Genomic DNA, 21,942 nt, shown 5'->3' on the forward strand with positions numbered 1-21,942 from the left:
GTGGAGGATGAGGTGGATATTTTTAGTTCAGGAAAAATGGCGGAGTTACAACAGAAAGGTGTAGAAATAAAACGGATATATCAGAAAGCATATACGGAAGAGGAATCTGAGTGTATACCAGAGTGTTATTACCGTAAAAGTGATGTCTTGATGAGAAAATGGAGACCTGTACATATGCAGGCAAATGAAAATTGGGCAGAAGTTCATCAAGTCGTATTGCCGGTAGGGTATAGAACGGAGGTGTTGCGAGTCGCACATTAGGTACCAGTGGGAGGTCATTTGGGAATAAGGAAAACTCAAGCTAAAATACAGAAACATTTTTATTGGCCTGGACTACATAAAGATGTAGTTAAATTTTGTCAATCATGTCACACATGTCAAATGATAGTGAAACCTCAAGCAGTGATAAAACCAGCGCCCTTAATACCCATTCCAGCATTTGAGGAACCTTTTACAAGGTCCTAATCGATTGTGTAGGACCACTTCCTAAAACAAAAAGTAGGATTCAATATCGTTTGACTATAATGGATGTGTCTACTAGGTTTCCAGAGGCCATTCCAATACATAATATTACAGCAAAACAGATTGTGGAGGAGTTACTTCAATTCTTTACTAGATATGGACTACCCACAGAAATACAATCGGATCAAGGATCGAATTTTACTTCAAAGTTATTCAAAGAAGTTATGGATAGCTTAGGAATAAAACAATTTAAATCAACTGCGTACTATCCAGAATCGCAGGGAGCATTAGAAAGGAGGCATTAGACATTAAAGACAAGGTTGAGGGCGTATTGTCAAGATTATCCAGAGGATTGGGATAAAGGAATTCCATTCGTATTGTTTGCAATTAGGGATGCACCTAATGAGTCTACCAAATTTAGTCCTTTTGAACTAATTTTTGGTCATGAGGTAAGAGGAACACTTAAATTGATTAAGGAAGAATTGGTGGGTGAGAAATCGGAAATTACATTATTGGATTACGTGTCAAATTTTAGGGAACGATTAAATAGAGCAGGTGAATTGGCTAGTCAACATTTGAAAGTTGCACAAAATGTGATGAAATGGGTAACGGACAAGAAATCCAAAGTTTGTACTTTTGCTAGTGGGGATAAAGTTTTAGTGTTGTTACCAGTGGTAGGTGAGCCTTTAAAAGCTAGGTTTTGTGGACCATATCAGATTGAAAGGAAATTAAGTGAGGTGAATTATGTGGTAAAAACACCAGATAGAAAGAAGACTCACCAAGTGTGTCATGTGAATATGCTGAAAAGGTACTTTGAAAGGGAAGGAGAGAAAAAGGAGGTTTTAATGATTCTAACTCAAAATGACGAACCAAATCCAGATGACTGAATTTGACGTACCTCAAATTAAATTGGAAAATTAAGATGTTCTTAAAAATTGGGATGAATTATTAAGTTATCTTCCAGAGGAAAAACGGACTGACCTGAAAGAGTTATTGATATCACATGGGCAAGTTTGTAGAGATAAATTGGGAAGTACTAAAATGGCTATACATGATGTAGATGTGGGAAATGCTGTTCCTATCAAACAACATCCGTATAGACTTAATCCTTTAAAATTGGCACAGGTTAACAGAGAGATTGAGAGTATGCTGAAGAATGGCATAATTGAAGTGGGTTTCAGCCAATGGAGCTCACCCATAGTTATGGTACCTAAACCAGATGGTATCCAATGGTTGTGTGTGGACTATCGAAAGGTGAATGCAGTTACAAGCACAGACTCTTACCCTATCCCACGTTTGAAGGATTGCATTGAGAAAGTGGGACAGTCTGCTTTTAATTCCAACTTCCAGATGTGAAAGAACAATTAAAACATTGTATGGAGTCCTTTGATCGACTTCAGGAGGCGGGTTTGGTGATGAACCTCACCGAAAGTGAATTTGGAGAAGCCCGAATCACTTTCCTTGAGGAGTTTCCGATACCCTCAAGACGAAGGGAAATAATCCAATTCACCTAACAAGCGCGTCTTTTGGGGCTTGTGGGAGGAAATCGGAGCACCTGAAGGAAACCCATTCAGACACGGGAGAACGTGCAGACTCTGCACAGACAGCAACCCAAGCGGGAATCGAACCTGGGTCCCTGGCCCCGAAAATGAAAATCGCTTATTTTCACAAGTAGGTTTCAAATGAAGTTACTATGAAAAGCCCCTAGTTGCCACATTCCGCTGCCTGTTTGGGGAGGCTGGTACAGGAATTAAACCGTGCTGCTGGCCTGCCTTGGTCTGCTTAAAGACCAGCTCTTTATCCCTGTGCAAAACCAGCCCTAATCAACAGTGCTAATCATTGTGCTACCAAATGGCACACCACATTGAAGTGTCAACCCCCATATTCTATCTTCTCTTGTTTTCTTGCAGCGCCACCCATTCCTCTCTCTCAAGGTACCACCTTACATTCCCCTCTGAACAGCCATCATTGATACTCACATTCACCTTGCTGCCATCCCAACTCCACTCCTTGCAGTCACCTCCACAAATTGCGACAGTCAGCCCAGCCTCTCAAAACATTCACTTTCACACATACCTAACCCTCTCTCCTTGCTGAAAAGAATACCGAACATCAGGGAGAGGCGGAGATCCAGAGTTGTCATAGTCACTCTGATCGATGCGGAAGAGCAGCCCTTGAAGATCAGCAGTGGCGGAGTCCATGGCCACTGGAGATGGAGAAGGGGAGGGGGCTTCTCCCTAAAACCTGGTTACAGAACTTGAGGAGGCAGTGGCATAGTGGTATTGTCACTGGTCTAGTAATCCTGAAACCCAGGCTAATGCCCTGGGATCCTGAGTTCAAATCTCACCACGGCAGATGGTGAAATTTGAATTCAGTACAAATCTGGAATTAAATGTCTAATGATAACCATGAAACTATTGCTGATTGTCGTAAAAACCCATTTGGTTCACTAATGTCCCACTAACCTTCAGGGAAGGAAATCTGCCGTCCTTACCGGGCCTGGCCTACATGTGACTCCAGACGCACACAGCGATGTGGTTGACTCTTAACTGCCCCCCCACAGAAATGGCCTAGTAAGCTACTCAGTTCAAGGGCAAAATGGGATGGGCAACAAATGTTGGCCCAGCCAGCGACACTCATATCTCGAGAACAAATAAAAAAATGAAATTACATAAGTTACCAGACACATGGTACAACCCTCATTTCATGTTGCTCTGATGTCATCCATTACTGAAATCTACACACTGAGGAAATGTATCAGTTAGCAGTCAGTTCTAATTAATGTCAAGTGCCACACAGGATCTGGTACAGGAGGAGGTGTGCACTCTGAAGAAGCACTATCAGGCGGACTCTCTGTCAGGTCTGATCACACACCTTGGCGGGCTTACCGAGGTCAGTGGTTGGATTGCTACTTGATGAACTACCACACCACAAGTCAGCAGGTGTTGGGAGACAGGGGCAACAGTCCTAATTTGAGGCTGCAAGGAACTCCAAGCTCTGCTCAGCTGGATGCACTTGCTGAGTCTTTAGGGTGATTAGCGAAGGGGATTGTACTGGAGCAGCAGCAGAAAAAAGTGTGTAGCTGCCATCAGCATTTCTAGAGGCAGTGTGCACCAATGGGGAGTTTGGAGGTGATCCAGATTTAGTCATCTGTCCTTTTTAAAAAAAATTTAGATTACCCAATTATTTTTTCCAATTAAGGGGCAATTTAGCGTGGCCAATCCACCTACTCTGCACATTTTTGGGTTGTGGGGGCGAAACCCACGCAGACACGGGGAGAATGTGCAAACTCCACACGGACAGTGACCCAGAGCCGGGATTGAACCTGGGACCTCAGCGCCGTGAGGCGGTTGTGCTAACCACTAGGCCACCGTGCTGCCCCTAGACATCTGTCCTAATGCTTCCTCGTTTGGCTCAGTATCAAATTGATTTGGGAGATTACATTCTATGAATTGCCTTGGGACATTTAACTGTATTAAAGGCACTCTATAAATACAAGTTGGTGAATACATAGTTAAAGAAAAAAGTGGGGGAGAAACCTTTTCAAACTTGTATATCATTAGTCAACATATTTCTGAAGAAAATATACCAATAGCTATATCGTGACACGGACATGATTTGTATGTTTTGTTATCTGTGATCAGTCTTTTTTACGTGGAGGTGATTGAATTTTCTGTCCCTCGGAGAGACTTGTCTCAATTTAAATTAATCCAGCAGCAAGCTTTTGTGAATTGAAAAATAAAGAAAATGATTTATTATCACACTCTTGCCCAGAAGTTTTAATGTGACATCACAAAGAGGAAGAATAGAAAAGATGAGGGAAATAAATACAATTACAAGTCAAAATTATTTCAGTCTCTTTAATAGCAGGCCTGTAGTTTTATTTTACCTAATTCATGATGTAACTGGAGTGGAGCTCAGGTAAAAGAAGGGGATTCTCAGTAAGCTGCAAGGCTTATAGTTGAATTGTCAGGAGGTGGGCTCTGATGTGAACTTCAGATTGACATCAGGTTGGAGGAGAATCTTTCTCCCACTTTCCTCTGTGGTTGGCTTGAGGCTGGTTTGATGGCTTTTTAAAAATGATATCTCAGGTGGGCATCTCGCAAAGTGTTTCTCTGATCAGAATAACTTCTGCTCGAACTTTTAAACACCATGCACAAATCTGGCTGCTTTAATCATGTGACCTATACAAGTCTAACGATCTCTCCCAAATAAGGTAACAGGCTGGGTCAACACCCATCTTGTGTTGTGGCCGTTCACACTTTTGAGTGTTTTGAGACTGCCAGTGTCTTTGTGTTTGAGATGAGGAACCATCACAATACATTGAATGGTCAATGAGTCTTGTTCCATATTTGTTAGTTTTGTGTCTCCGTTGTCCAAGGAGAGGCAGGAAAACAAATTGACTTCATAGTCCTGGTTTTTTACAGTTCATATTTAACAAAAGAGCTTGAGAGTTTGACAAATGTCTGGGCTTGTCCATATTTTCACGAGATATTTGCTTGAGTTTCAGGTCTTGTCTGGAGCCGATTTTTCCAAAATCACCTGACATGTTGTCAGTCATCATGAAATCTGTTGTGTCGATTTAAAAAACATAGTTATAAAGTTTGGAGCCAATTCATGCCTATACCAGCTATGTAAATTAACTTTTTGGATGTGGAATAGTTTTAAATCTGATTGTCAGAGTACACAAATTCTGACAGAAATTGCCTGACCAGTTCCCCTGCAGCTGCTTTGGGAAATGACAAAATACCAGCGGAAGCATGAAACGGCACCTGCAGAGTTGCACAATGTTGTTTTTTGTACAGAAAAGAAAATCAAAATACTGCGGATGCTGGAAATCTGGAATAAAAATACTGGGAAATCTCAGCAGGTCTCTCTGCATCTGTGGATTAATGTTTTGAGACTAAATGAGATACCCTCAATTACGACACAGGAGAGAAGATAGGTAATTCAAAGGCTTTAATCATCTGAGAACTGAACAGCAGCCGAGAAGTGTGCTCATCACATGCTGCCGAGTGAGCCTCACCTTATATACCGTTTCCTGGGGGCGGAGCCAGAGGCGGAGTCCCCCAGGATTCCAAGCCCGGTCTTAAAGGGCCAATGCATTAAAGGTAAGGTACCGTTACAGCAGCTACTGATAACATTCATCACACTACATGATTCTCCTTCAGAGCTTTTTGGGCAGCCAGCTTAAGCAGCCTATGCTGGAGGGGTCTGCAGCTGAGCCCGCAGTCAAGGGATCAATTCACTGGAAACATTTCTATGTTCGGGTTTGGGCATGTTGAACGGGGTGTTTCTTGGGGGCTGCAGAGTAGAGAATCATCTCACTATTCAAATGCACTTTGCCACATTTTTTTACCTCGGAAGTTTTTCTCTGCCGAGGCTGCACTCAGGAATTTCCTGCTGGTGCGCTCTCTTCGCAGATCGAGCCGCCATTTTCTCTGGCTGCATCAATCTTCCCCCCCAACTTGGGGAGGTCCCCGGGAATCGACCTCACCACCCCCCCCCCCCCCCCCCCCCCCCCCCGACCTGGCAAGGCCACTCGGGTCCGAACCCTGGTATTGCCAGCCTGCAGCAGTGCCACTGGACATCCGGGAGAATCCAGTGAATGTATCTTTAAATGAGCCATATCGCGCATTTAAATAGGATGATCTGGGTCACGCCCAGCGAGGGCGAGATTTGAATCGCGACGTCTCACGAGTTTATGTTGGATCACGCGGGAAGTTTCGAGCATCGCATATCCCGTGGGGATGCCTCTCTCGAGATTAAATGGTTTTATTCCGACACAAAGTCGAATCAATTGCCGCAAAAACCCTACTAGTCTCTTCAGGGTAGGAAATCTGCTGTCCTTACCTGGTCCAGCTGACATGTGACTCCAGATCCACAGCAATATGGTTAAAGTAGTCTTCAACCTCGTGGGGAGGGGAGCCAACCTGGGGCTGATTCCCTTTCATCTTGCCAGATTAAGCTTCAGGTATCTGGGTGTCCGAGAGGCCCTGTTCTAGACCTGGTTCCATAAACTGAACTGCGCCAGCCTGGTGAGTAAGGTTAAGTCTGATCAGCAAAGGTGGGATTACCTTCTCCTGTCCTTGGCGGGCAGAGTCCAGTCCATCAAAATGAATATTATTCCACGGTTTTTGTGACTTTTTCAATGTCTTCCTCCCTAAATCTTTTTTGGGAGGGTTAATAAGTTGATAGCAGCTTTCATATGGGGGGATTGTATTCCGAGAATTCATAAGACAGTCTTAGAGACGGACAATCAGAGGGCCTGGCATTGTCTAATTTGCTTTATTGGGCGGCCAACGTGGGAAAGGTGCTGGGTGGTGCAGTGACCCAAGTGCCGCGAGGGTGCAGGTTGAAGTGGGGTGATGTAAGGGGGCTGGGTTGGTGTAGTGACCCAAGGCCGCTAGGGTATAGGTTGAAGCAGGGTGATGTCAGGAGTCTGGGTTGGTGTAGTGACCCAAGGCCGCTAGGGTGCAGGTTGAAGCAGGGTGATGTCAGGAGTCTGGGTTGGTGTAGTGACCCAAGGCCGCTAGGGTATAGGTTGAAGTGGGGTGATGTAAGGGGGCTGGGTTGGTGTAGTGACTCAAGGCCGCTAGGGTATAGGTTGAAGTGGGGTGATGTAAGGGGGCTGGGTTGATGTAGTGACCCAAGGGCCGCTAGGGTGCAGGTTGAAGCAGGGTAATGTAAGGGGGCTGGGTTAGGCACACTGGTGACAGCTTTGTTCCCGTTTTCCCCAACAAAATATTCGACTAATCTGGTGGTTATATTCAGTTTGAGGATATGGAGGCAGTTCAGGTAACATTTTAAGCTCAGGACTCTGTCGAAGTTGGCCACTATTTGTATCAACCACCTATTTGAGACGGCGAGGCTGGACACCTTGTTTGGGGAATGGCTGGACAGATTAGGAGACTTGTTCTTGGAAGGTCGAATTTGTTTACATATCTCCAGTTTTGGAATTTCTTAAGACCTTCGCGACATGCCGCCTACGTCTCTTATGTAAAGGATCCTTTCATTTGCGGGGTCGGATGAGGATAGCACATATGACATCTATGGGCGGATCCTGTCAGAGGAAGTGGGCCCGGTGGAAGGGGTAAAAGTGAGGTGGGAGGGGGAGCTGGGGCCAATTGAAGATGACAAGGTGCGGAGTGAGGCCCTTCACAGGGTGAACTCCACACCCTCGTGTGCGAGGCTAGGCTTGATCCAGCTCAAAGTAATGTTTAGGGTGCATCTGACCAAGATGAAGATGAGAGTTTATTTTTCGGAGGTAGATGATAGCTCTGAGCAGTGTTCCGGGGGCCCTGCTAATCACACACACATGGTGTGGTCCTGTCCCAAACTTGAGCTATTGGATCGCCTTCTTTCGCACTTTGTCGGCGATTCTTAAGGTCAAATTGGAGCCCTGTCCTCTAGTTGCCATATTTGGGATGTTGGACTCACCGTGGCTACAGACAGGAATGGAAGCAGATGTCCTTGCCTTCAACTTTGATTGTCCAGAGGTGAGTTCTGCTGGAGCGAGATCTCCAACCCCACCCAGAGCCTTGGTATGGTCAGGAGTCCTAATGGGGTTTTTGTACCTGGAAGTCAAATATACCGTGACGTGATCGGTCGAGGGGTTCTACCGAACATGGCGGCCTTTCATTGCCTATTTTAAGGAACTAATCACCGTCAGTTTCTAGGGGCGGGGGGATGGGGTGGTGGTGGGAGGGTGGAACAGGATATGGGTTGTGTGGGTTTGTGTTTTTTTGGTTTGTTTTCTTGTATGGTATCGGTGGATTTGTAAACATTTTAAATTTTTGTACAATTGGAAATTTTTCTTTATAAATGACCGCACAAGCCACTCAGTTCAAGAGCAATTAGGCATAGGCAATAAATGCTGGCCCAGACAGTGACACCCAAATCCCATGAATGAATAAAAACAACCATCTGCAATAACGTTTTGCAGGAAGAACAATATGGGCAATGTGAACAAAATGGTACAGTTGAAAGGGAGGGCAGGAATACACCTGGATTATATTAAATTTTTATAAATCACTATCTGAGCCCCAGATAGAGCATCGGGTCCAATTCTGCACACTGCACTTTAGGAAGAATGAGAGGCACTGGAGAGAGTGCATAAGAGAATGATACCAGTGATGACGGACTTCATGTGGAAACACTAGAGAAGCTATTCTCCATAAGTGAGAGGTTATTTAATAGAGGTGTTCAAAATCATGAAGGGTGTTGAAGTAAATGAAGAGATAAAAGGTGGAATTCTCCAATTTTAAGGCCAAGTACGGTGGCAGACAGCTCCTGACCTGCTGCCCAGAATGAAGGGATGCCACACTTCATTGAACCCCTACAGAACAGGAGGCCTTTTGGCCCATCAGGTCTGCACCAACCCTCTGGAAGAACACCCACTCCCTAGACCCACTCCCCTGCCGTATCGCGATAAACCCACCAAACCAGCCCATCTGTTGGACACTAAGTATGGCCAATCCACCTAACCTGAGCGTCTATGGACTGTGGGAAGAAACCCACGCAGACATGGGGAGAACATGCAAACTTCACAAAGTCACCCAGGGCTGGAATTGAACTTGGCACTGTGAGGTAGCAGTGCTAACCACTGTGCTACCGCACTGACCCTTGGAAACTCATTTATTATGCATAGGTGAGCTCCCTTCAGACTTTCCTGGTGGGCCCTCAGCCGGGTTTGAAGGTTCTGACGCAATGTTTAAATACCAGTCCAGCACGCTCATATCACTGTCGCCAACCCACCTGTCTTCAGTAGACCAGACAAGTGTCAGCAACCCAGAGAGTAAAAACTCAGCCTCAAGAGAAAGCCTGGTCCTTGATTCAGCTACCATGTCCCGAGCCCATCACCTGCGAGGGCACCAGGCATAATTTAGACCTCTACTATAACATTTGAAGTCGTAATCCATCCCCTTCCAGTAACCAATGTGTATCCCTTTAGTCTCCTTATTTGTGACCTTCTCATGTAGCCTTATCAGGGTGCAGCTACCCTCCCCTTCGTCCTCCCTCTGCCTTTCATTGCTCATCTTCTTCATCCACCACCTTGCCCCTCTGTGCCAACGTGAGCACTTGCCTTCACAGCCCTCCTTTGCACATTACCCCCTTTTTTTTTATTAGGCCACACCCCCCTCACCCCCAGCTTCACCTGGCACTCCACCCCCGATTGAACTTTAAACCTTTGTTGCGGTGGCTGCGTGAGTCCTGTATCTCAGTACTGTCCAGATAAACACTGCTGTGTGACACCAGGCAGAAGATCCCCGTCGTCCCCAACCCTAAGTGCAGTACTGATCCGACTCGGTGACACAGGAGGGTCCATGGGTCCAGCAGCACTGTGCTGTCCGTGAAGACCAGATCCAGGACCAGGCATGGAGATAGAGGCACGAATGGTTCTACCCTGGCAGAGTGATGTACAGTGCATCAGGAGTAGCACAGCATTGTGTCAGAAAGTTGTTATATTCCCTCAGTGTCTCCAGCGAACTGAGGCCAGCCTTGTGCACGCCCCTCATTCGCAATCGGGTTTGAAGCTGACGCAATTTTCTGCCAGCAAGAAAAACCTGTCAGTGGGAAAATTAAGCCACCATTGGGAAAATTGTAATGGGATTTTACCCCAGCGGGTTCCTAACATTTTGGCTCTCTCCAGATTCACTGTGCCAGCCCTCAAACATACCACTCGTGCGCTGTGAAAATTCTGCCCATTGCTTCTACTGGCAGCAGGGTTAGTAAGCAGAGGACACAGATTTGGAATAACTGGTAAAAGAATCAGTGGGGAGATGATAATTTACACGCATCATGTTAAAATGATCTGGAGTATGCTGCCAAAGAAGGATGAAAGCAGATTTAATGGTAACTTTCAAAAGGGAACTGGGTGCATCTTCAAAAGGATACATTTGCAGGGCTCTGGGGATTGAGCAAGAACTTGGGACTAATTCAACAGACTCTTCAAAGCGCCAGCAGAGACATAAATGGCCTCATTCCATGGTTTCCGATTCTACGGCTTTGCCTGAATTCATAATTTCTAAACACATGGTAGTTTTCATTGCCCTGGCTGACTGAACCCGGCTAAACTGACGATACTGCTGATAATTATCCAGTAAGGTGCCACAAGTGGAAGTTTGCCTGCACAGCTCTCCATCCTGAATGGAAGTGACCGACAGTGATGATCCCAATTATCCGAAAATTATAGACCTGAGTAAATCAAGAACTGATCCACAGATTTTATTGGATTATTTTATTGGTTTATTTAAACTGCTTTTCATTTCAGTGATTTGGCAAGAGTTCGAGTGGTGGCCAGAAATAACTCTGGGACAATCCCTCATTACAAAGCACATGATTTGATAACTAGCATGTTAACAAAGAAAGGATTAACACATACCTACAAATGCTGCCACACAGCACGTCTGGATTCAAGTTAAACAGATGTATTTCATTATTCTTTTCATGTTAAAACAAATTGAGTGTGAAAAACGTGTAGAGCAAGATATAAAATAAATCTTTTTATTGAATGAGCTTAATTTAGCGTAATGAATACTTAATGTGACAGTATAAGTGAAGTTAGCAGAGGAAGGTCATTATAAAGCAATTTTTACAGTGATTAGTTTAACCAAATTTTGACCCATAATTTTAATGCTATTCACATTTTTTCTGAACTGCTTTTACATATTAAACCATTTTTCTTCCATAATTTTGAATCAATAACATATAGATGCACATTATTTTGAGTCTTCATTTTATAAAATAAATCAACTCTTTTTATAGATATAATTCCATCAGTGCTCAGGAACCAAGAGCAGTTCAAATGATTTCACACAGTCAATCAGCCATGTAGAATGGGTAGTCCACACTTTGCCCAGCCTCACTTTCTCAGGCTTGTAATTGCTGTCTTTGTCATAGATGATGTACTGCGTACAGAACGACTGATCTGAGCCAGGGAACGCATGGTAAGCTACAGTGTTGATGCTCTGAGTCACGTCACTATCTGGCTTGGGCTGCCGGGCAAGGACCTGACCACCACCAACCTTGACCAAATGAACAAGCTCTTCTTTCTTGCAACTTTTGAACGGCCCCATGAAGTAGAAGTGGCAGCCATCAAACAGCTTTGGCAGCTAACAGTCAAAAAATTAAAAAACCCAGAAAACATGTGATTAGAAGTATGTGACAGCATGGGACAATGATTCATTACAATGCATTTCAACTTATACCAGAAGCATGCACAGTATATAGTAAGGATCTGCAGAAAGAATTACTACTCACACAGTAATAAAGTATTAGATTATGGAATAATGTCAGATGAATTTGCTTAAATATCAGCATTTTTCACATTCACCAACATTGAACTATCGAACAAATATGAAGCAAGAGGCTCAGCTGTAATGATCTTAATTTCAATAAAATTGCTCTTCCATGAAGGACGTTATAAGCAATTTGCGCAAAATAGAACAGACTATGCCAGTACAGGAATAAATATGAATGATGAGGACGACAGAGAAGGGTAGGCATTCAGCCTTTCCGGCTCATACCATATTCAGGACTTAAGATTGAATTAATCAGAATTAAAACAGAAACACGCTATTTGGCCTGTGCTGGTGCTTATGTCTCTTACAAGCCTCCTCCCACCCAATTTCATCTCAGCCCCTTCAAAACGCCCTTCAATTTCCCCCCTCCCCCAGTGTTTCAAGCATCCCTTAAATGTATCCACGGTATTCATCTCAGCGATTAATCCCACATTTTAACCACTCTCTGGGTGGGGACCTTTCACCAAATTCCCAACTAGATTTATTAATGACTACTTATATATATGGCCTCTGATTGTGGTCTCACTAACAAGTGGAACATTTTCTCTGCGTGTACTCTATCAAACCCCTTTTAAAGACCTCCATCAGGTCAACCCTAAGATTTTCTAAGATGACATTCATTCCCCCCTCTTCTGAAGAACTAGTTATTTGCTGACTAGCTTTTTTCAAAATGCACTTATTGAAACTTTTGCTACTCCAGATGTACACTCACTCAACTAGCAAATCAAATTATCCCTATCTCAACTCCAGATTAAATAACATACTCTTCACTCTGTAATTACATGTCATTCTAGTATCAATATCGCATAAGATTCCATGAAATCCTTTCCCATCCCCCAGTCATTGGCCTAATTGCCAGGTTTCAGCAGAACTCTTAATTATATCCCTCTTGTTTAAGCATTTTAATTAACCACATAATTACATTCAATATCCTGAATGATTATAACGAATGATTAGAATGAAAAATTGAGGTTTGAGGACCAACACACAATTGACTGCACTGGATATATTTGGCCAACTCGAATTACAATTTTTAAATTTGCCCTGGATTCCCATTATCCAGCAATTGATTACACAAGTAACAGTTTCCTGATTCATCCTGTTTGGTTTTCAACTTGGCATGAAGTTGCTTGTAACCAACCTAATCAAATATAGATACCTATCTTCTCTATTGAGTAGTACTACACTCTGTATGCTTAACCCAATGTTCATGTCTATGTATTTACATTCTATATTTATCTTGTGTCTGATGTTTTTCATGTATGGATCCATCTGCCTGGACTGTACGCAGAACAATACTTATCTTTTTTTTAAATAAACACTTTATTGCGGTATTTTTGGTTTCACAACAACAAAATAAACAATGTACACGAGTCTATAAACATAGCGCAAAAGCCTGCTTCCTCCCTTACAGGTCCCAATTTATTAACCTCCTACTCGAAGCTAAACTAACCCCCACCTGCTGATGATTAATTTTCCACAAATAAGTCGACGAACGGCTGCCACCTCCGGGCAAACCCTAACAGTGACCCTCTTAAGGCGAACTTGATTTTCTCCAGACGGAGAAAGCTAGCCATGTCAGATAGCCAGGTCTCCGACTTTGGGGACTTTGAGACCCTCCAAGCTAATAGAATCCGTCTCCGGGCTACTAGGGAAGCAGAGGCCAGAATGCCTGCCTCTTTCTCCTCCTAAGAACAATACTTTTCACTGTACCTCGGTTAACGTGACAATAAATCTAATCTAATCTATAGAACCCGATACATTGGCTACACTGCTTTCATTCGTAAAACATGCAAACCAAATAATCAAACATAAATCCAGCACTAGTTCAGGTAGATAATTTTTACTCCAGGATGGGTTCAAATTGCTTCCTCTGAGGAGAGGCAGTGATGTTGTGCCAATGTCACTGCACTAGTAATCCAGAGGCCCAGGGTTCAAATTCCGCCACGCAACAGTCTGACATGTCATTTCACAGAATCATAGCTTCCAGACAATATTCCAAACATCAAAATCCTGTGTCTGTAGATAGAATGAGGTGACAGCAACCCGTTCCCCACTCTGAGCTCCTGACCTCATTACAGCCTTACTTCAAACATGGGCAAAGGAGCTGAACTCAAGAGGTGAGGTAATAGTGACTGCCCTCAGCATCAAGGCCGCATTTGGCTTTGCATAACCGAGCATGGCATCATAATAATAATCTTTACTGTCACAAGGAGGCTCACGCTAACACTGCAATGAAGTTACTGTGAAAAGCCCCTAGTTGCTACATTCCTGCGCCTGTTCGGGTACACAGAGGGAGAATTCAGAATACCCAATTCACCGCACAGCACGTCTTTCAGGACTTGTGGGAGGAAACCGGAGCACCCAGAGGAAACCCACGCAGACACGGGGAGAACGTGCAGACTTCGCACAGACAGTGACCCAGCCGAGAATCAAACCTGGGACCCTGGTGCGGTGAAGCCACAGAGCTAACCACTGTGCTACCGTGCTGCCCTCAAGGAGTCCGAGCAAAACTGGACTCAATAGCAATCAGGGGGAAAGCTCTTCAATGGTTGAAGTTATACCTGGCACGAAAGAAGATGGTTGTGGCTGTTGTCGGTCAATCATCTCAGTTCCAGGACATCACTGCAGGAGTTCCTTAACCCAAGCAGAGACCCAACCATCTCCAGCTTCTTCATCAATTAACTTCCTTCCGTCATAAGTGCCTGTAACTTGGTAAGAGACCCGTTCATTCCTGCTCTTTGTTTCTTGTCTGCCAACCAGTTTTCTATCAATCTCACTACACTACCCCTAATCCCATGCGCTATAATATTACACACTACTCTTTCAAGTGGGGCCTTGTGTGAAGCCTTCTGAAAGTCCAAATAAACCACATCCACTGGCTTCTTCTCATTAACTCTATTAATTAGATCCTCAAGGAATTCCTCGATTTGTAAAGCATGATTTCCCTTTCGTAAATCCAAGCTGACTTTGTCCGATCCTGCAACTGTTTCCCAAGTTCTTTGCCAGTAAATCTTTTATAATGGACTCTAGCATTTTCCCCACTACCAATGTAAGGCTGACTGGTCTATAAAGAGGTGGGAGACTAGAAATCTGTGGTGAGTAAATCATCTGACTTTGCAAAGCCTGTCCACCATTTGCAAGGCCCAGGTAATGGAGTATGATGAAATACTCTCCACTTGCCTAGATGAGTGCTGCACCAAAGCAGCCCGCTTGTTTGGTACCCTATCCACCACCTCAACATCTACTCCCTCAACCACTGGCACACAGTGCCGCATGTAACATCTATATGATGCACTGCAGCGACTCCACCGTGGTTCTTTCGACAGCACCTTCTAAATCCATAGCTTCTGCCACCTAGAAGGACAAAGGCAGAAGATGAAGGAAACACTGCTACCTGAAAGTTTCCCTCCGAGCTACACGCCATTCTAACTTGGAAATATAATGCCATTCCTTCACAGTCACTGGGATATCCTGGAATATCCTCTCCCATAACCCATGGCACCTTCCCATGCAATCGCAGAAAGTGTAACACCTGCCCCTTTACCTCTTCCATGCTCAACATCCCAGGCCCAAAACACTCATTCCAGGTTAAGCAGCGTTTCACTTGCATCTCTTCAAATTTGGTCTACTGCATTCGCTGATCCCAATGTGGTCTCCTCTATATCGGAGAGACCAAATGCAGACTGGGTGGTCGCTTCGCTGATCACCTTCAGTCTGTGCGCACTCAGGACCCTGACCTTCCCGTTGCTTGCCATTTTAACACAAGACCCTGCTCACATATCTGTTCCTGGCCTGGTGCAATGTTCCAGTGAAGCTCAACGCAAACTGGAGGAACAACATCTCATCTTCCGGTTAGGCACACCACAGCCTTGCGGTCTCAATATTGAATTCAACAACTTCAGATGATTAGCTCTACCCCACCATTTGTTTTCATCCCATTTCATTTTAACTGTCTTTTACCATTTATTTCTCTCTCGTCTTTCTTTATATATATTTACCCCCCCCCAATCTTATCCACCTTTCCTTACCCTTTCTCCCCTTTGCTTCCCTCTTCCCCTCCCCCCACATCTACATCTGTCACAGTTTACCCTGATGTTAGTTACTCTGCTGTTTGGCCTTTCACACCTTTTGTTCTCTCTGGGGACTGCCATTAGCACTCTTTCCCCGTGGTTTCTGTGGCTATTAGCATCCCGTTGCCCTGGGTTACTGTGGTTATGACTCATCACTCATTCTCACTCTACAGTATAAATATTTCCCACTTTCCCTGCATTATAAAAAGTCTTACAACACCAGGTAAAAGTCCAACAGGTTTGTTTCAAATCACTAGCTTTCAGAGCACTGCTCCTTCCTCAGGTGAAGGAGCCTGAGGAAGGAGCAGTGTTCCGAAAGCTAGTGCTTGAAACAAACCTGTTGGACTTTTACCTGGTGTTGTAAGACTTCTTACTGTGCTCACCCCAGTCCAACGCCGGCATCTCCACATCTCTGTATTATAGCTTTCACAAAGGGTCAGATGGACGTTAGCTCAAACGTTAGCTCTTTTCTCTCCCTACAGATCCTGCCAGACCTGCTGAGATTTTCCAGCATTTTTGCTTTGGTTTCAATATCCTGGAATGCCTTCCCCAGCAGCACTCTGGGTGTTCCTATAACCACGGACTGCAGCTGTTCAAAAAGGCAGCTCACCATCATCTGAAGGGCATTTATGGATGGGCCTAGCCAGTATCCACCCATTATCCACAAAATAACCAAAAAAATAAGCAGTTTCATAGCTTTCGCCCATAAACAGATGACTCCTGATAATTAAAAGTTGCTTTGGCATTAGAAAATTGAATTAGCCAGTCATTTCAATTAAGGGATGTAAAATTACAAAACAAAGTCAATATTTTTACATGTGTATGCCAGTTCTCAGGCTGTACATGACTCGACTCTCATTTTATTTAATCTCTGTACCAATATGTCTGTCAGTTCCTTTCTCCCTTTACAGCTCCAGGGTCCTAGGTTCTATATGCGGCTGGGTCACTGTCTGTGTGGAGTCTGCACGTTCTCCCAGTGTCTGCATGGGTTTCCTGCAGGTGCTCCGGTTTCCTCCCACAGTCCAAAGATGTGCGGGTTAGGTGAATTGTCTATGCTAAATTGCCCTTAGTGTCCAAAAAATGTTAAGTGGGGGTTACTGGGTGAGGGTAGATACGTGGGCTTCAGTAGGGTGTTCTTTGGGGGCCAGACCTCCAAAGTGCAGTGCAGACCTGATGGGCCGAATGGCCTTCTTCTGCACTGTAAATTCTATGATTCACTTGTCTAATTCTCCCCTTAAGTGCATCCATGCGATTTGCCTCAACCATTCCACATAATAATAACAATAATCATTTTATTGTCACAAATAGGCTTCAATGAAGTTACTATGAAAAGCCCCTAGTCGCCACATTCCGGCACCTGTTCGGGTAAGCCAGTACGGGAACTGAACCCGCACTTACTGGCCTAGTTCATCACAAACCAGCTGTCTAGCCCACTGAGCTAAACCGGCCCTCACAGGTAGAATGTTCCTCATTCTAATCACTTTGTGTAAAGAAGGTTCGCCCGAGTTACCTACTGGATTTATGAGTGACCATCTCATGTTTATGGCACCAAAAAGTGGGAACATTTTCTGTATCTCTGCCATATTGAACCCCTTCATCATTTTCAAAACCTCCATTTGGTTACCTTTCAGCCTTCACTTTGCCAGAGAAAAGAGCCTTAAGCCTGCAGTATTTCTTGATTGCTATGAACTCTGAGTGTAACAAAGATTTGCAAGGATGACACCAAAATTTTCTCCAGTGCCTAATCCTCTTCTAATATGGAGTTCAAAATGGTGTGATTTAACATAGGTCCTCTACAAATTCAATCTAACTCTTTCTTTTTGACTTGTTCCTGTGGAAATTAATCCCAGCACATTGTTTACACTTTTTATTGTATTTGTTTTATTTTAAGATGATTCTAAACGTGTTTCTATCAATTCCCGCACAATCCAATGTATAACCTGGGCATTGGCCGAGTACAACATAGCACTGGCCTGGAATGCAACTGCACCACAAATTGGATGAGATGGTCTCATGGAGGAGGAATCACACCACACTGAGTACAAGTGACAGTTTGATTGAAATGCACTGTCCAAGTTCTGCTGCCATTTTCATGCCGTTGCATAATCCAAATTACTGCATCGATATAAAGCTGTCACTATCATTCCACAGTGAAAACAGGCATTGACATAGATACAAATCCCAATGCCAAAAGCTCATTAGATATTTTCATCAATCTGTTAGGGCATGTGTATGAACATACAGTGGTGCTCTGGTACCCTAAAATCATTCTGATGACAAGCAGAGTTATGATTTTTCTTTTAAGCACAGTTCTCAAAAATCAGCTTCACAAGAATCAGTTTCAAATGCTGCAAATTGTGAGATGAAAGAAAAAGTGTTATAATTTGACAATTTAAAAAACAGAAATGGTGTTGTGACATTAAGTAATGTTGCAATATCCATCATTAGAGAAAAGGAGATTTGTGTTACCTGCTGCTCTTGGTTGAGTCGCCCACGTTTGGGACCATTTATACTGCTTATCTCATAGTCTTCTTCAGCAACTCTGTCATTGATCTCCAGGCAAGCTGTCACCCCTTGGCAATTGAGAAGAAAAACATTGCTGTTAACGAGCATTAACGGCACATGGAAGCAATTCTCCCTAATACTTAGCACACACAATTGTGCTTTTCCTGTCAGTATACAAAGAAAGTGACACAGCAGAGTAAGCATATGTCATGGTAAAACCACTGTGCAACTATTCTGTGCAAAGAGCTCCTGTCCCCTTACTGGCAAAAAAAGACATGTTTTTATTCTAAAGCTGTAGTTGCAATTTTTTTTTTCTTGCCATTATTTATTTGAAATATTTATACATGCATATGCTACTGTTAGATAAGGCATCAATCTGCCGACTGTAAGCTGGCAAAGCTTGGTTTACAGCCAAGCCTTGCGGCAAGACACAGCAAAATAGAGGTCGTTGAACTGGCAATAACATGTTATTTAGCTTCATGCAATGCAAGTTGACTCAACAACCCCGCTGGTTAACATCTTGAGTTGATTGTAATTAATGGGGCCACAGGCAACTCTGATATTTCCCTCCTCCCGTTTCCTCAGGGTGCTTTGGGCAATACCTTAGTCTACGTAAATACAGTTGCTGAAAAATGCTAAAAATGTGGAGATTTTGGGTACAGAATTTAACGTCTGACTAAAGTAAAAACATGTGGTTCATACTTACAGTCTTTTCTGGGAAGAGCATCAAGCAAAGTCATAGAGTCGTAGAGGTTTACAGCATGGAAACAGGCCCTTCAGCCCAACTTGTCCATGCTGCGTAGTTTTTACCACTAAACTAGTCCCAATTGCCCGCATTTGGCCCATATCCCTCTATACCCATCTTATCCATATAACTATCTAAATGCTTTTTCAAAGACAAAATTGTACCCGCCCCTAGTATTGCATCTAGCAGCTTGTTCCAGACACTCACCACCTTGTGTGTGAAAAAATTGCCCCCTGGACCCTTTTGTATCTCTCCCCTTAAATCTATGCCCTCTATTTTTAGACTTCCCTACCTTTGGGAATAGGTGTTGGCTATCTACCTTATCTATGCCCCTCATTATTTTACAGACCTCTATAAGATCACCCCTATACCTACTACGTTCCAGGGAAAATGTCCCAGTCTATCCAGCATCTCCTATAACTCAAACAATCAAGCATCCTAGTAAATCTTTTCTGCACTTTCTAGTTTAATAATATCCTTTCTATAATGTGGTGACCAGAACCGTACACAGTATTCCAAGTGTGGCCATACTAATGTCTTGGACAACTTCAACTGAACAACTTCAACAAGATGTCCCAACTCCTGTATTCAATATTCTGGCCAATAAAACCAAGCATGCTGAATGCCTTCTTCACCACCCTGTCCACCTGTGACTCCACTTTCAAGGAGCTATGAACCTGTACTCCTAACTCTCCCCAACACCGCACCACTAACTGAGTATGTCCTGCCCCGATTCAATCTACCAAAATGCATCACCTCACATTTATCTAAATCAAACTCCATCTGCCATTCATCGGCCCAATTAATCAAGATCCCTTTGCAATCCGAGAAAACCTTCTTCAGGTTAGTGTCCACTATGCCACCAATCTTGTGGTCATCCGCAAACTTATTAACCATGCCTCCTAAATTCTCATCCAAATCATTAATATAAAAAACAAATAATAGTGGACCCAGCACTGATCCCTGAGGCACACCGCTGGTCACAGGCCTCCAGTTTGAAAAACAACCCTCTACAACCACCCTTTGTCTTCCATAGTCAATCTAATTTTGTATCCAATTGGTTACCTCACCCTGGATCCCATGAGATTTAACCGTATGTAACAGCCTACCATGCGGTACCTTGTCAAAGGCCTTTCTAAAGTCCATGTAGACAAGGTCGACTGCACTGCCCTCATCTACCTTTTTGGTTACCCTTTCAAAAAACTCAATCAAATTCGTGAAACATGATTTTCCATTCACAAAGCGACAAAAGACGAGATAAAATTACAAACTCGGCCCTGGAAAGTTACATTCTTCAATGAATTTAGCAGAGAAAACATTTTATATTTAAAATAGAAAATCCACGTTAACAGAACAAATGGGCTTTCATAAAATTATAACTGCATTAATGAACGTTAAATATATTTATATTTAAAAAATGCCTTTTTATAATTTAAAGAATTTGAGTAAACTAGCCCAAAACTAAAACATATTATTTACCTGAAGTCTGTTAAAATAATGAATTCAGGTTGAAACCTGATTTTCTTGAGCAAAGAAAATCGTGGACTGCTTTCATCTCCCCAGAGAGCCGAGCAGGAATTTTATACCTCTCCACAGCTGTTACACACACTCAAGCATTTTTGAAAAATAGCCATGTCAACAACAGAATTAATCAAGGGCTGTGTGAGAATAATTTGTTGCGCGAACGCACATGGAGAGTCCAGTCTTACCCATTTGCATAAGGGAATAATGTCATGCACTGACCCACTATTAATGATGTTTGTCAAAGAAATGGTGACTGTCACGAACCGTTGGCTTTTAATACTGACCTCACACTCCCATACAGATCGGCGTATGTGTGCTTTCATCTGCCCATTTTCTAGATGAAAGGTATAAGACTCAGGCTGAACAGAGAGCCTCACCAATATACTCCAGTGTATTGGATATATCCCATGGTGTCAGGTGATCCTGACTTTGAGAGGTTAAATGCAAACCTTAATTAGAAAATCATATAGAACAGGGGGCTATTCAGCCATCAAGTCTGTGCCAGCTCTTTGAAACAGTTATCTAATTATCTCCACTCCTCTTATTCTTGCCCACAGTCCTGCAAATCTCCTCTTTTCAGATATTATCGAATTCCATTTTTGAAAACCACTACTGAATATACTTGTACCACCTTTTGTTGAATCATAAAATTTACAGCGCAGGAAGCCATTCGGCCCATCAAGTCTGCACTGGTCCCTAGAAAGAGCACCCTACTCAAGCCCATGTCTCCATCCCATCCCCATAATCCCACCTAATCTTTTGGACACTAAGGGGCAATTTCGCATGGCCAATCCACCTAACCTGCACATCTTTGGACTGTAGGAGGAAACCGGAGGAAACCCACGCAGACATGGGGAGAAAGTGTAAACTCCACACAGTCACCCGAGGCCGGAATTCTACCTGGGTCCCTGGAGCTGTGAGGCAGCAGGGCTAACCACTGTGCCACCGTGTCACCCAAGCTATTTTCAGGCATTGCATTCAAGATCATCATAATTCACTGCTTAAGAAAGAGTCTCATCAACTCACCTCGGGTCTATTGCCAATTTAAGGGGCGAGGGGCAAGGTTTAGAGTAGATGTATGAAGCACGTTCTTTGCACAGAGGGTAATGGGTGCCTGGAACTCGCTGCCAGAGGAGGTAGTGAAAGCAGGGACGATAGTGACATTTAAGGGGCATCTTGACAAATACATGAATAGGATGGGAACAGAGGGATACGGACCCAGGAAGTGTAGAAGATTGTAGTTTAGTCGGGCAGCATGGTTGGCACGGGCTTGGAGGGCCGAAGGGCCTGTTCCTGTGCTGTACTTTTCTTTGTTCTTTGAGACAGAGAA

At 43.6% G+C, this 21,942-nt stretch overlaps 1 protein-coding gene across 1 annotated transcript in view; it reads right to left on the reverse strand.

The window, feature by feature from the left end:
- Positions 1 to 10,687: 10,687 nt before the first annotated feature.
- Positions 10,688 to 21,942, reverse strand: part of bard1 (BRCA1 associated RING domain 1) — a 296,594-nt gene continuing 285,339 nt past the window's right edge. Inside the window, exons 10-11 of the mRNA XM_038787068.1 lie at positions 18,308 to 18,411; positions 10,688 to 11,576 (exon numbers count right to left, since the gene is read on the reverse strand). Coding sequence (XP_038642996.1) covers positions 11,241 to 11,576; positions 18,308 to 18,411 — 440 coding nt within the window. The 3' untranslated portion in view covers positions 10,688 to 11,240. The remainder of the gene's footprint in view (positions 11,577 to 18,307; positions 18,412 to 21,942) is intronic.

The sequence above is a fragment of the Scyliorhinus canicula genome, chromosome 2 (genome assembly GCF_902713615.1).
Source record: "Scyliorhinus canicula chromosome 2, sScyCan1.1, whole genome shotgun sequence".
NCBI lineage: Eukaryota > Metazoa > Chordata > Chondrichthyes > Carcharhiniformes > Scyliorhinidae > Scyliorhinus > Scyliorhinus canicula.